The sequence below is a fragment of the Sciurus carolinensis genome, chromosome 14 (genome assembly GCF_902686445.1).
Source record: "Sciurus carolinensis chromosome 14, mSciCar1.2, whole genome shotgun sequence".
Classification (NCBI taxonomy): domain Eukaryota; kingdom Metazoa; phylum Chordata; class Mammalia; order Rodentia; family Sciuridae; genus Sciurus; species Sciurus carolinensis.
This window is the reverse complement of record NC_062226.1, coordinates 73888272-73902587: the sequence shown is the minus strand read 5'-3', so window position 1 is coordinate 73902587 and position 14316 is coordinate 73888272. Positions and strand designations below refer to the sequence as shown.

Below are 14316 nucleotides of genomic sequence, written 5' to 3'. Positions count from 1 at the left end.
ATGGTTCAATTTTTAGTTTTTTGAGGAACCTTCATTCTGTTCTCCATAATGATTATCCTAATTTATAGTCTCACCAAAAGAGTATGAGGGTTCTTCCCCCCCACCACATCCTCACTAACATCTATTTTTTGTTTGTTTGTTTTTATTAATATCTATTCTGATTAGAGGATGATGGTACCAATCAAATGTAGTTTTGATTTGCATTTCTCTGATGAGTAGTGACGTCAAACACTTTCACATTTTCTTTAGAGAAATGTCTGTTCCAATCATTTGCCAATTTTTAATCAGATTATGTGTGGGTGGTTTTTTTTTGGCTTGTTTAAATTAATTATATATTCTAGATATTAATTCCTGTCACATAAATAGCTTGCAATTTTTTCTCCCATTTTGTAGTTTGTTCATTTTCTGGGCAGAAAATTTTTAGTTTGAAACAAACCCTTCTGTTAATTTTTGCCTTTGGTGCTTGGGCTTTTGGGTCCTATCCAAAAAAGCATTGCCTAGACTAATGTTGTAAAGGGTTTCCCTATGTGTTCTTCCAGTATTCTTAGTTTCTATCCTTTCATTTCAGTCTCTGATCCATGTTGAGTTGATTGTATATGTAGTGAGAGGTAGGAGTTCAGTTTTATTCTTCTGTGTGAGTATCCAGTTTTCCCAGCTCCATTTATTGAACCTCTTTTCTTCAATGCATGCTTGGTGCCTCTGTTGAAAGTCAACTAGTAATAGACATATGGCGGGGGCATGGATTTTGGCAGGTAAAAAAGTTGATGATTGAAAACTTTGCTGTGACAGTCATTCTACACTTCATGAACTCTACACTTCAAGACAGAGCTTAGACAGAGAAACATGGACCCACCCTGGCAAAGTGCTGTAGGATACCCAGAAGGTCTGTGGTATTCTTCACATTACAAAAAAAAAAAAGAAGAGGAAGAAGAAGAAATGAATATCTTTTATCAGAGACTTCAGAGATGCACACATTATTTTATTTCAAATGACCCTGTGGTTGCTTGAGTGACTCCAGCAAGCCTGAGGAGGTAAAATAAAGCAATTGAGGCCTAGGTGTACACAGACTGAGTCCCTGACAGTTGCCTCCTACTTTATTACATAGGTATAAATGCCATTCAACTGGAAGACTGCAGATCTGACTGTAGTTTGCAATTAACCAAAGAAAAAAATATGTAATATGTTTGATGTTTTAGCCCTGAAGCTTTGAACATTCATCTTTGCCACTGGATTACTAGCAGAACATCTTGCTTTGCCACTGAGATTAGTTTCACCAGGAAAACAAGTCTCTGTGCCTAGATTCCAGAAGAAACCTTGTCGGGCAGTCTGAGATTTTTCTTGGCACTGTTTGTGGAATTTACCTTCTTCCTACAGTACAGTGAAGGAAAACCGATGATAACACCAGAAGCTGTGGAAAGATTTGCCACTGATCTGCTCTGTGCTTACTGACCATTATTCCTGCCCATAGAATAGACCAAAACCACTTAATACATCAGCAAAGCTTCAAGTCAAAATGCTAATAAGCTAATTGACTGGACATTTGATCACCCCAGCTAAATTGTTGGTGATACAAACTGTTTATAGTAAGCAATGTTTGCTTAGCATTCAGCATTTCTAGAATAGTGTTCTTTTCGGAACTTTTCAAACACTTTTGTTTCTAAAAGAGTTATTATTGTTCAAACAATTTTGTCGGCAAGTGTATATATGTATAGTAAACATTGTGTAGTTAAAGGCACAAATCTAGCCAATTACATGGTCACAGTAAACCTAATATTCTGGAATTGACTCTTTAGATAATTAGCCAAAAGACTTTAGGGATTTAATTTGAGTAGAATGGAGCAAACAATGGGCAGTTTCCTGCCTTTCAATGGTATCATAAAGAAAGAAGGAGGGCTAAGAACAAGTGGAGGTTATAAAGCAAAGTGCACATGTGGGTGGGAACTGTTTTCTTTTCACTTCAGTGGCTCTTTGAGGCTGTATGGACTAATCCTTAAATCTGCTTTTAATATTAAAGCATGACCTAACAAATAATTGGTGGAGATAAAAGTAAAAGTCCATTAAAGTAAGTGCTTATGGCAGGTGTAAAAGTAAAACTGGTCTGATAACTATTTTCTCCATCTCTGAATTAATTTAACATGGAAATGTACCATCTGGGAGTGACTGAGAAGTTTAGCCCTTCCTTAAGTAGGCTGAAGAGACATTTGATATCTCTTCATCATTCAAACCGTCTGTCTGTACTCAGCCTGGGAAACATTTCAATGCCACAGGCAACAGTGCTATTGATGGTTGTGAATCTGAGTCAATGCACCGAATTATTTTCTGGTTAATTAAAAAATCATATCCCTGGAAATGCAAGTTCTGAAATAAAAATCCAAAATAATCCTGGTTTTGAAATTTAAAAAAAAATTATTTTCTGCTTAATAGTTTTGAATAATATCAAGCATTTGTTATATAATAGAATCAATTAAAATGATTATTATATAATTATAAGAGTAAGTAAATTATATAAGGCACACCCTTTTATAACATCAGTATAACATGATAGATTGGTAAGGTAGTTAACCAAATTATGAAATATTTATTAAATACATATTATAGATTTGAATAATAAGAAATAGTATATTTGTAATACAGATAGCAGTAAATACTCATTTCAAAGGAGATGTTATTAGGACTGTCAGACAGAGCTTTAGATTTGGAGGCCAGATATAGGATCAAACTTTCGTTCTACTATCTGCTAGATTTCAAGTCCACAAAGTCTACTCACCTGTAAGGTAAGGCCTCTGATACTTGCCTGCATGATAACTTGGGGGCTACAAAGGACTTATCTTAGGGCCCACAGCATGGTGAGCTCTCAACTAGTAGCTGTCATCCATCTGGATTAGACTGCCAATGACTGAAGTAGGTTGGGATATTTAAGCAAAATCCTGAAAAATGTGTAGGATTTTGAAAGTAAAGAGACATGCTGGTAGGAGATTCTTGAAAATGAGAATTATGGGAGCAAAGATGAGAAGGAGCGGGTCAGATAGAAACAAAAATATGAACGCCAGTTTTGAGGAAGTGAGGGGTTGCCCCAAAAGGCTGGACTTTGAAAACCAGGCAGAGGAGTTTGCCCTTGGGACTGTAGATAAAAGGGTAACCGTTGCAAACATTGAAATGGAAAAGGATAAGATAAAGCTATATGAGGAAAGATTATTCTGGTAGTCATAGGCAAGGCAGCTGGGGAGGGAAGACAATGAACTTGGAGAGGCTGTTGATAAGGAAACAGTAAGTGCCTACAGTGGTAGAGGGGAGTGAAAACTAAAAGGAAGTATTTATTAAAATATACTGAAATGGAGGAGAGTCATTTTCATGCCTGTTTGACTTCTAGGACTACAGTAACCAATCAATTCCATCTAGTGAACATTTAATGTCTGTCACATGGGAACTTTGTATCAGGGGTTACCTTTTTTAATCTTCAATACAACCCTATGAACTAACTTACCTTGACTTTAAAAATAAGAAAACTGAATCTCAAAGAAATTGTGGCACAAATTTACTTTGGAGTACAGTATGCCCTCCAGATGCACACATTCCACATATGTGGATTCACCCTACCATGCTTATGTTGTGATGATGTTGGGCCTACCATGGTTGTGTCTATGCTGAATGCATAGCAATTTCTTCCTCTCATTGTCATTTCCTAAGCAATACAGCATAACAAGTTATTTATACAGCATTTACATTGTAGTAGCCATTATAAGTAATCCAAGGTGATTTAAAGTATATGGGAGAATGGGCATAGGTTATATGCAAATACCATGTCACTGTGTATAAAAGTCCTCCGCATCGTGAATTTATTGATCTACAGGGGTATGTATCCTGGGACTAATTTCTCTGGAGTTCTGAGGGATTACTGTGGTTTTCATGGTTTATAATATGGTAGGATAAATTGGTTTTATGTCCTTCTCATTTGATTGACTATTTCAAAAGGGCAATCCCTTTACTTCACTGAATGGTGAAGTCATTAGCGACTAATGATAGGAATGCTACAGAGTGGAGTGTGTGGGAAATCTTTAGATGGATGGATAGACCATCGGACACCTCAAAACTTACATAGCTAATAAGGAGAAATCCAAATTAAAATCTGGGTTATTTTCTTCAAAAAACAATAAACTGCCATTACTCTGTTTTTACTCCTACAAGATTATAATATGTGAAAAAAAAGAGAGAGAGAGAGAGAGAAATGATGCAAAGACATAACCTCAGAGCGTGTTTGCTTAGAGCAGCATTCTCCAGAGCTACTTGTCTTGAAGCCAGAATCTGTCTCCACATCCCTTGGGAGGCCAGTCTGCCTATGATAGCCCATATTTGGCTAAGGCCAATGATAGAACAGTGAGAAGAAGCATCCAAATGAAAGCCGTCACACAGATGTTTAAACACAGAACTGTGTATGTTTTACATGTCTTGGTATCCACAGATCATGCCAGCAATTTCAGATTCTTGTGGTTTGCCTTTTTTTTTTTTTTTTTTGACCTGCAAACAGTGCTCTCTGAATTTATTTTTAAAAAGTTCAGAATTTATGGCATAAAACAAAATAAGCAATCAGCGTGATTAACTGAATGCCCCAAAATATACATTGTATATGTATTTCTTAGGCAAGCAGGTAATAAATGCATAGATTTTAATATAAGTACTCATTTTTCTTCCAGAAGTTTGACAGTGAGATATACCAGTGCATGATATATTATAATAAAAGAGTCTTTGCTTGTAGTCAGTAAATATTATCACTTAATCAGGAAAGATTATACCTCTAAGACACTGTTCTTGCCTCAGTTCATCTTTATTTGGTGATGAATAAAGATGTTCCCTGATTTACAGTGTTTCAACATAATTTTTCAACTTTACAAAGATGCAAAAGCAATACACATTAAGTAGAAACTATACTTTGAATGATCAGTTTTGATCTTTTCCCAGGCTGGCAATATCCAGTATGATAGTCTCTGTGCAATACTGGGTAATGCTCCTACACAGCCACACGACAGGAGGGTAAACGACCAATACTGTACTGCACATTGCAACAGTGTACTGTAGGCAAAAAATTAAAATGATATAATCAGCACTTTATTAGAAAATAATCATTGACATGTGGTAGGTCAGGTGCATTAAATGCATTTTGAATTTATGATATTTTCAACCTACTGTAGGTTCATTAGGATGTAACTCTGTGATAAATCTGAGAGCATCTGCACTGCAAAAATAGTTTATTTATTTGCATATAAATTTGCAGAATTGCAAGATTGGGGCTTCTTGAGTACAATCTGCAGAGGGGAGTATTAATATGAGATCCAAGCCTCACCAAGGGGGAGGTGTCATTAATTCAGATTAATTGTGGAGCATCAACAACAATAGAGAAAGAGCAGTTTCTTTCCTACTGCTCTAACTCTCAAAGGAAATCATGTCTTCTGCAAAATGTTGCAACCTACTGACCTGCATACCCAAAAAAAAAAAAAATGTTGGAACAATCTATGCTTTTAAGGTGTTTGCAACTGATTTGATGGGGTGAACACTCACATAAAGTAGTAAAAGAAATGGAGATATTTGTAGTAGGTTTATTCTGTAGGAGATGAGAAGAGGTCTGCATGGGGTTGTATAGGCCAAGTTTGTAACTGAGGTGGATTAGGAAACTAGAGGAGTGTACCTGGTCAAGAAAAACACAATGAGAAGAGTATGAGCAAAGACAATAGGCCAGACCTGCTGACTGAGTGTGAATACAATCTATTACTCAATGTTTGCTTGAATCAATATTGTTTCAAGCAGTATGTTATTAATAAAAAGAAATTACTCTTACCTAAAGGATTTCTTTGTACCCAGCTTAGAGATGAGGGCTTATCACAGGTAGACACCTCTGTAAAATAGTTCCATTACCTCTACGCTATTTTTGCACAAAAGAAATGAGCACATATTTATAATATCTACTCTTCAACAGTCTCTGATGGGCTATTCATGAGAGTGGACAGGCTGCAGAGGCCCCAGAGACCACAGAAGATATTCACTATTTGGGATTCAAGCTTTGCCAGGAACTTTGGTAGTCCAATCATTGAAGAATTAGAATGTGTCAAGTGTAAGGGGGACTTACAGTCAGATAGGCTCTCCTTAAAACTCAGTTCAGCCACTTCACTTCGAGTTATTGACCTTGGCCACGTCTCCTTCATCTCTCTCTTTCTTTTTCTCTTCCCGCCCCCGCTTTGCTTTTTAAACTACTTTATTAATTTTATATTGTAAAAAAGATTTTTTTTTTCCAAAAACTGGTAAAATTGTCATGCCGACAGAAACTTTTACTCTAAGACAAACCAATATTTAGTCAGAAACTGAAAAGTGGAAATGCCAAAAGTAAAACACAAAGATATGAGATTGTAAAGCAGTGGCCATCCTATAAAACTTTTGAAGTCAAGGTACGAATCAAAAGTCACAAGGGGTGTCAGTTTCAGGGGTTTGGAAGCACATGTAATATCTCATCTGTTGCTCTCTAGTCTTTCTCTTGATGTCCATCATCTGCCCCACAAAACTTTCTACACCATTTCCTACTTCATTGTGATCAATATGCCTATTAGATATGTCCCATCAAAAATTAGAGACAAGTCCCCTAACTTGCCCCTGCTTGACATTTCCTCCAGATTTCTGGCCTTCCTCCTCCCAAATGGCAGAATTCTGTTTCATTCTTCGCAGAGCCTGCTCCCCTCCTTCTTTTTAATACTGAGAATTTTTCATGCTGAGATTTTTTTTTTTTTTAAACTGGGACTTGAACCCAGGGGTGCATTATCATTGAACCACATTCCAAGCCCTTTTTATTTATTTTATTTTGTAACACTAAGTTGCTTAGGGCCTTGTTAAATTGTCGAGGCTGTCCTTGAACTTGCAATCCTCCTGCCTCAGCCTCCCAAACCACTGGGATTATAGGCCTGCACCACTGCATGCCTGACATGCTGATATTTTTTAATGCATGTTTCTCTTTGGAATCCATTACTCCTGGATCACTCCTTGCCATCTCCTCCTCCTCGTTGTTGCCACCAGGGGCACAACCAAGACTCCTGGTCCCACAAACCTGCTCCTCCTCTGGCCTCCTACTTTTCCAGTAGCTCCTGGCCAGCAAGTGCCTACTGAGCTGGTACTACCTAGAGGGAGCAAGAGGGAGCAGGCTGGGGTTCTCTTGTCTCTCTTTGCTTCAGTTTCTTCATCTGTAAAATGGGGAACATATTTGTCTCAAAGATTATTGAGAATAATATGAGCTAATATGTATAAAGTTATCAGAACATTACTTAAAATATGGGCAACACTCAAATGAGGGCTACTATTAGAATATCATAGTATTTGTATTCCAGGAAATCAAGCATGTGCCAGGTGTATGGAACTTATCATTCTCAAGATTATCCTGCAGGTGTCATTACATCACCCTGTGGATGAGTGCATAGAATGTGCTAGATGTCAGTCTAATGGAGACACAGTATCTGTTCATGAGAAGCTACAGTCTATTCTATAGGGTTATTACCATTAGATTTACTCGTCCAATGTGTTGAGTCTACTGGACTAAATACCCTGTGACTTACAGGCAGACGTTGACAAAGCTGTGAAGGCTGCAAGACAGGCTTTTCAGATTGGCTCTCCATGGCGCACCATGGATGCTTCAGAGAGGGGACGCCTACTATACAAGTTGGCCGACTTAATTGAAAGAGATCATCTGCTGCTGGCAGTGAGTATTAACCAAACCGGATGTCTAGTGAGAGCTCTCAAAAGCATTCACTGTGTGAACTGGCAAGTTGATTTGGATCTAGTGAGCACTACATGAAATCTAAAATCAAAATGTGAAAAGACTTCATCTCCAGATGAGGCATAAGATTTGAGATTATTCTCAAGTGGTAATCTGCATGCCAATTCCAGATGATGGCATCTGCTCCCATAATAGTTTCTACAGTTACTTTGGCAAATCCTGGGTTAAGCCAAATTAAACAAATTTCTTTCCTTTAATCTAGACCTTCTCATCGCCCTTGACAAAGTCACATGCCATAAGAATCTGCTGGCGTGATACACTTGGTTTCTTAAATTTAGTTGACCACTAAACTCTTACAGTGGAAAATTTCATAGACTTTGTTAAAAGTGTGAAATTATTTCCCTAAAATAAAGCTTATTTCTTGTTAGTCTAGCCCATCCAAATATTTAATACACACTCACTTTTTCCCTTCCTCAAATGTGTCTATTAACAATGCTCATAATTAAATGTTGTGTTTAATAGTTAAATAATGTCATCTTTTTCACTGATGAAATAGGCAAAGAATAATGCAAATCTATTGTTAATATGTTCATAAAAGTTGTGTTTTTGTGTGTGCTGGATTTGTTTTCTTAAATTTAGCTAGCAGATGAGTCAGCACATTATAGGTAGCAGAGGGCACTTCCTTGTCTTCCCAGTCAGGCCTTTAATAAAGACAATTTCATACAAACTAATACCCAGATGAGATTTCAGAATCAATTTTATTACTTTTAGAGTCTTAATATGATAATAACAAAGAGTCCTGCAAATGGCCCTTTGATTAACTATAATTGACTTTATTTTTTTAACAAAATGTAGCGTTCTTTTGAAATGTTTTTCAAAACATGCAACATATAGAACGAGAAGCTATGTTAAATAAAACTATTGATCACTTGTCCTATAGGAAGAAAGCAGAGGTTGCTAAAACTTGGCTCCTGTCATCTGTCTGCTTTTTGGGTTGAGAATGTTGACTAGTCACCTCTGTCACCATGAGATCCGATGCGGGAAAAAGAGCAGATATGAAAAATTCATGTTTGCTTAAATTTGGGATGGTGGAAAGTACAGTACAGAGACAGAACAGCTTTAGAAGTTAGGCATCTGTACAATTCCTACCAGAGAACCATCCCAGCAGAACAATAGACCCCAAAGAGCACTTGAAAGTTCTGCCTAACAAATGAGGGAAGAGACAGGGGTTTGTTACTAGACCAGAAGAAGTTGCACTTCACATTAGCCTGACCATTCAAATGATAATTATAATAAGAATACCCAAACCAGGAGTGTTGTAATTGAAAATTCTGCTGAAGAAAATCCTTGAATGAAAGATTCAGATGTTAGGTTTATGTGAATAAACTGGTTATATCAAGATGGAACACAAAAATTAAAAATGGTTACTGAGATAGAATTGAGTTACTAACGCTAAATTGTCACATAGTTGGATTATAAATGAAATCTTTTCAGAACTCAGATCTGACCAAGGAGACTAGATACAATTCTCAACAGCTGGGTAAGTATCAAATTGTGACCAACTCCTGAAATGTTAGTTAGTTGAAAGACATCCAGAAAGTGATAGAAACAGCACTAGGGTTAACAACCAGAATCTCACTACCCATTCTATCCAGTTCTTTCCACACAAACAAGAACAAATTATTTAAAATTTTCAAAGTCTTCTTTTTAAAAAGAGATGGTACTACTGTTGTTTCTCAGGTTGTACACGAAGTAGAGTCACACCATTTGTGTAATCACAGTTGTATCTCATCTGTGTACAATGAATCAAAATAAATAAATTTTAATAAAAAGAGAAGGTAAGAGAAGTTGAGTTAAAATTTCTTCTGTTTCCGAAATTCTCTAGCACATGACTACTCAAAATGTTGGTCATATATTGTTAATCTAAAATTTTGTGGAATTTTATATTTGGGGACTGATCTATTTTTCAGACAATGGAGTCAATGAATGCTGGAAAACTATTTTCTAATGCATATCTCATGGATCTGGGAGGCTGCATAAAAACATTACGCTACTGTGCAGGCTGGGCTGACAAGGTCCAGGGCCGTACCATACCGATTGGTGAGTAATTGGGGAAACCACCAAGGGTGTGCATAGGGGGGGAGTGATTACTATAGAGTTGAGTAATTTCAAACTCTCGCTTTTAAAGATGTCAACCAAATAAGGCAAAATTATTTTCCCCTTGACTTTGAGCCAAAAAAGTTCTGAACTTGGAAATTCTGTGAAGATTCAACAAATGACTTTTAAAGTTGCTTCAGCATAATCATACAGAAGATAACACTATGGATATTTTAGAAAATATTAAATAAGAACATTCTTTTGGACCCAATTACTGATTTGAGGCATCTGTCCCTTTAAGGGCCTGCCCAAACTTTTTAGAGCTGACCTCAAATTATTTATTTGGGTTTCATTCCCATAGTAACCTTTATACCCTGTCTGTAATGTAATTATTTAAGTCTCTTTGCATGTTCCAGTATGAATTAGTGATGGTCATCTGTGCCTGTTCAAACTCAGTACAGTTAGGCCAGGTTAATTAAACAAACTAATTTATTGATTTGTTTCAAGTAGCTTCAAAGTAAGATGAGACTGTTTATAGTCTGAGTTAAGAATATGTGTATTATACATATTTATGTAGATATTATTTTAGTGGGGTATGCACATAGCAAAATAGAAATATGAAAAAATATTTCAGTAGAAAAAATCATGAATTTGGAAAACATCAAGGGTAGAATTTAACTCATATAAACATCGACGTTAGAAATTCAGTATGTCTCCAGGATTGGCCCTGATATGCATTTCCAACCTAATTGGAGCATTCAGTAGGTTAGAAGTGATAGCCAGGAAATTAAAACAGGAGAACGAGATCATAGTTCTCCCAAGAAATGTGACCGTTCTGGAAACTGTTTTACTTTATCCTCAGACAAAATGGAAAAGCCACTTAAAGTACATGTACTTCTTAAGGAGAGTTCTTTTCCGATGGTCAGGAGGCTCCTGCAGGAACCAGACCAGAACAGAACCCAGAGAACCATGAAATTCTCAGGGTGACCTTGTCAAACTCCAAGGCATGTGAGTTAGTCAAATATACATGGAAAAGAAATGTCTTTTACTATGGACATTTTCTTCATGGATTAACAATTTATTTTTGTTTGGTAGGCAAAAGGCAAAACAACATATAAAAAGTCAGTAGAAAGGCTTATTACTAATAGGGAGATGTATTTTTTAATTTTACTATTCTTTAAAATTGTATACCTTTTTAAAAATAGATTATATTACTGATTGAACTTTAAGTTGCTGAAAACACATTTGAACACAGTTTTTCTCTTAGCTAAAATGAATCAACCTCCTTTCATTTCTTCTATAAAATTTTGAGAATGATATATATAGAAAACAGTTCTCTTAGATGATGAGATAAAGAATTAATTATGACCCAGATCTTTTCCAATTTTGTGTCTTTGGTTTGAACAAACTCAATTTTATGGTTTATTGTTCCAAAGTCTTGATTTTTTTATTCAATAAATTGTTGGAGAAAAGGCTTTTTATTGTTGTTGTTGTTGTTTTTCCAGTGCTGGGGCTTGAATTCAGAGCCTCAAATATAGTCGGCAAACACGTACCATTGAGTTACACCCCTGGCCGTTTTTATTTTGAGATAGGGTCTCATTATATTGCCCAGTCTGTTCTCAAACCTGTAATCCTTCTGCCTCAGCCTCCTGAGTAGCTGGGATTACTGGTGTGAATTACCCACCCCACTTTTTTTTTTTTTAAATGACCGCTGACATCTTTCTCTCACGTTATCTTCAAACCCCACCACTCCATGGCAAATACATTTGCTTCCATTCGATTGGTTTGTGCTTTGTTTTCCAGATGGAGACTTTTTCACTTACACAAGACACGAACCTATTGGTGTATGTGGCCAAATCATTCCTGTAAGTTGTTTTCTTAGAGAATTTCCAATGGGTGGGGAGGGGGGCTCTAATTCTATTCAGTTTGGTGATGGAACTAACTCCCACATAAATGGATGCTTATGTGTTAGATGTGATGTAAAATTTCAAATGGGACTTGTTGAATGTGGTCTCTCTGTGACTAAAATCTTGGATATGATCTGGGTAATTCAGAAGCCTGTCCATATCCTAGCATGTTTCCTGAGGGTTTCTTAGTATTTACTACATTAATAAATATAGTCTTTTACCCTACAGGCTGTTTTCAGAACACTGTATTACATGCTATTCTTAATGGCTGTGATTTACAAGTGAATAACAAGTATTCATTGTGGGCATGTCTACAATGAGAGGACACCAATGCAATGTAGTCTGACCCACTATACTCCAACACTCCTGGTCTCCTGTTTAGACTTCTAATCATGGACAATAGTAGCAAAGAGTGCTCAAATCAAGAAAGCTACCTTTTAATTAAAATGGAAGAAATAATAATAAAGGCATTTGAAGCACTGCAGGAAATATATTATACTCTTACATAAGAGGCTCTGATGGTCCAAATTCCTCTGAAAGAAAATAGTAATTTTTAAATTTAATCATGAGTATTTCCTTTGAAGCCCCATGAACTGTCTAAACAGAGCTGACTTACTTCAAAAGGCCAAATAAAAAGATGTCGAACTGTCCTGAAGTTCTTAGATGAGGAAGTCGTCAATGACTTATCTTTTGCCCCATTAAGGTTAAAGTATAATTATACTGACATTTCAACTAATGAAATTGCTCATTAGTTCAAAAGCCCAACAAAATCTGTAAAATCTACATAATTCTAAATACTAGTGATATGTTTTAAGTATTTGGCCCACTTTCTTGATTAATCCTCAGGACAATTTTGCAAATGATGCTACTATAAACAGAAAATAAGTAACTTATCTGAGTTCACATGACTGGTCACTGATTTTGCTGAGATCTAAACCCAATCACTTGTTCTCTGAATCTTACACATCTTTGTCTTCAACAAGATTATTTGTCCTGGGCTGAGGATATTGCTCCGTGGTAGAGCACATGCTTAACATGTGCCAGTCCTTGGGTTAGATCCCTGGCAATACACGCGCACACGCGCGCGCACACACACACACACACACACACACACACACGATTATTTCTCTTAGAGATAAGTACCACCAAATAATTTTCAGTGAATATAACAAATGACCTATAGAAAAAGGAGACGAGTCATACTTTTTAAGCACAAATAACTTATAATATATTTAATTGTATGCAAAACCATGTAATGAAGTTTTTGTTCCTGGTAAAATAAGAATTCAAAGTAACAGTGCTCAATTAAATTTTGGGGATCTCTTTTGCTCCCTTCTTCTATCTGGTTTATTTAGAGCTTTTTATTATTTACTAGTTGCTGTTCACATAAATAGAATCAACTACATGATTACATAAGACTACTTCAGTTATTATTTATCATCTGTGGGGAATGCGGGTTTATAATGTAGAAGTTACATTAGCAAATGTGCCTTTGCGCAATACAAAGACTCTATTGTTAAATATTGCTTTCTAGTGGAATTTCCCGTTGGTCATGCTCATTTGGAAGATAGGGCCTGCCCTCAGCTGTGGAAACACGGTGATTGTCAAACCAGCAGAACAAACTCCCCTTACTGCTCTTCATGTGGCATCTTTAATAAAAGAGGTAAGTTTCCTAAATCAAAACATGCACCAGAATTCAGTCATCCTAATTTATAACAGGAAGGTCCCATTCGGTGCTACTGTAAGCTGCCTGATTTACAAATGGCTCCTGTCATGACTGCTGGCTGGAATTCCTGGAGTCAACCCAAATGCAGACAGAAAGCCAGACTCCAGGGCCTGGAGTCAGTCACCTTGTGACCAGATTTTTTTTTCTTTGGTCCAAATCAATGGACATAAATTCATGTTGAAATTAATAGAGTATTCTTTCACATGTTGAAATGTTAAACTAGTTTGTAACTTTTACTGATGGTCCTGCAAATTTATTTAAACTTAAACATGTTTTTAGTTTTTATCTATCTGGAGTTTGGAGACCTCTGTGCCAATATGCTTGTTTATGGTATTAGGCCACATTGTTTTCAAACACATGTCTATGAGTGGATATGTTTATATTCACTTTTATGGGTTTCCTGAATACTTTCTTCCTTCTTCCGGAATGGCAAAGAGCACACTGAACTTATTTTCATCAACTATCTGAATTGCGTGAACATGTTTTTCCTTGAGAACAAGTCATTGTACTTTGACCTGCATATCTCACCCAAACGTATACAAGTGTTAGTTACTAGACACTTAAAATTTAGAAAATCTGAACCTACATCTTTAAAATATTCTTTATTTAAAATGAAACAATAGGCAAAAGAGATGCGAAAATGAGGCAATTTGATGCAAATAACATGAAATTTTAACGTGCCCAATTCAGTGGCCACACTGCTTCTTCCTTGAATTCTTCAGATGGGATTGACATGGGTCTGTGAAGTTCCATCTTAAGTGGTCTGACCGGCTTACCTAACATTTTACTGACTAAATCATGTCATTGGGGATTTACAGCTCAGCTGGTATGCCCTGAGC

General features: G+C 36.5%; 1 protein-coding gene across 2 annotated transcripts in view; it reads left to right on the top strand.

Annotated features, from left to right (window-relative positions):
• Positions 1-14316, top strand: part of Aldh1a1 (aldehyde dehydrogenase 1 family member A1) — a 145834-nt gene that overhangs the window by 113523 nt on the left and 17995 nt on the right. For both annotated transcript variants that reach the window (XM_047525289.1, XM_047525288.1), the window contains exons 5-8: positions 7589-7729; positions 9718-9847; positions 11648-11709; positions 13286-13414. In XM_047525289.1, the coding sequence (XP_047381245.1) occupies positions 7589-7729; positions 9718-9847; positions 11648-11709; positions 13286-13414 (462 nt within the window). The remainder of the gene's footprint in view (positions 1-7588; positions 7730-9717; positions 9848-11647; positions 11710-13285; positions 13415-14316) is intronic.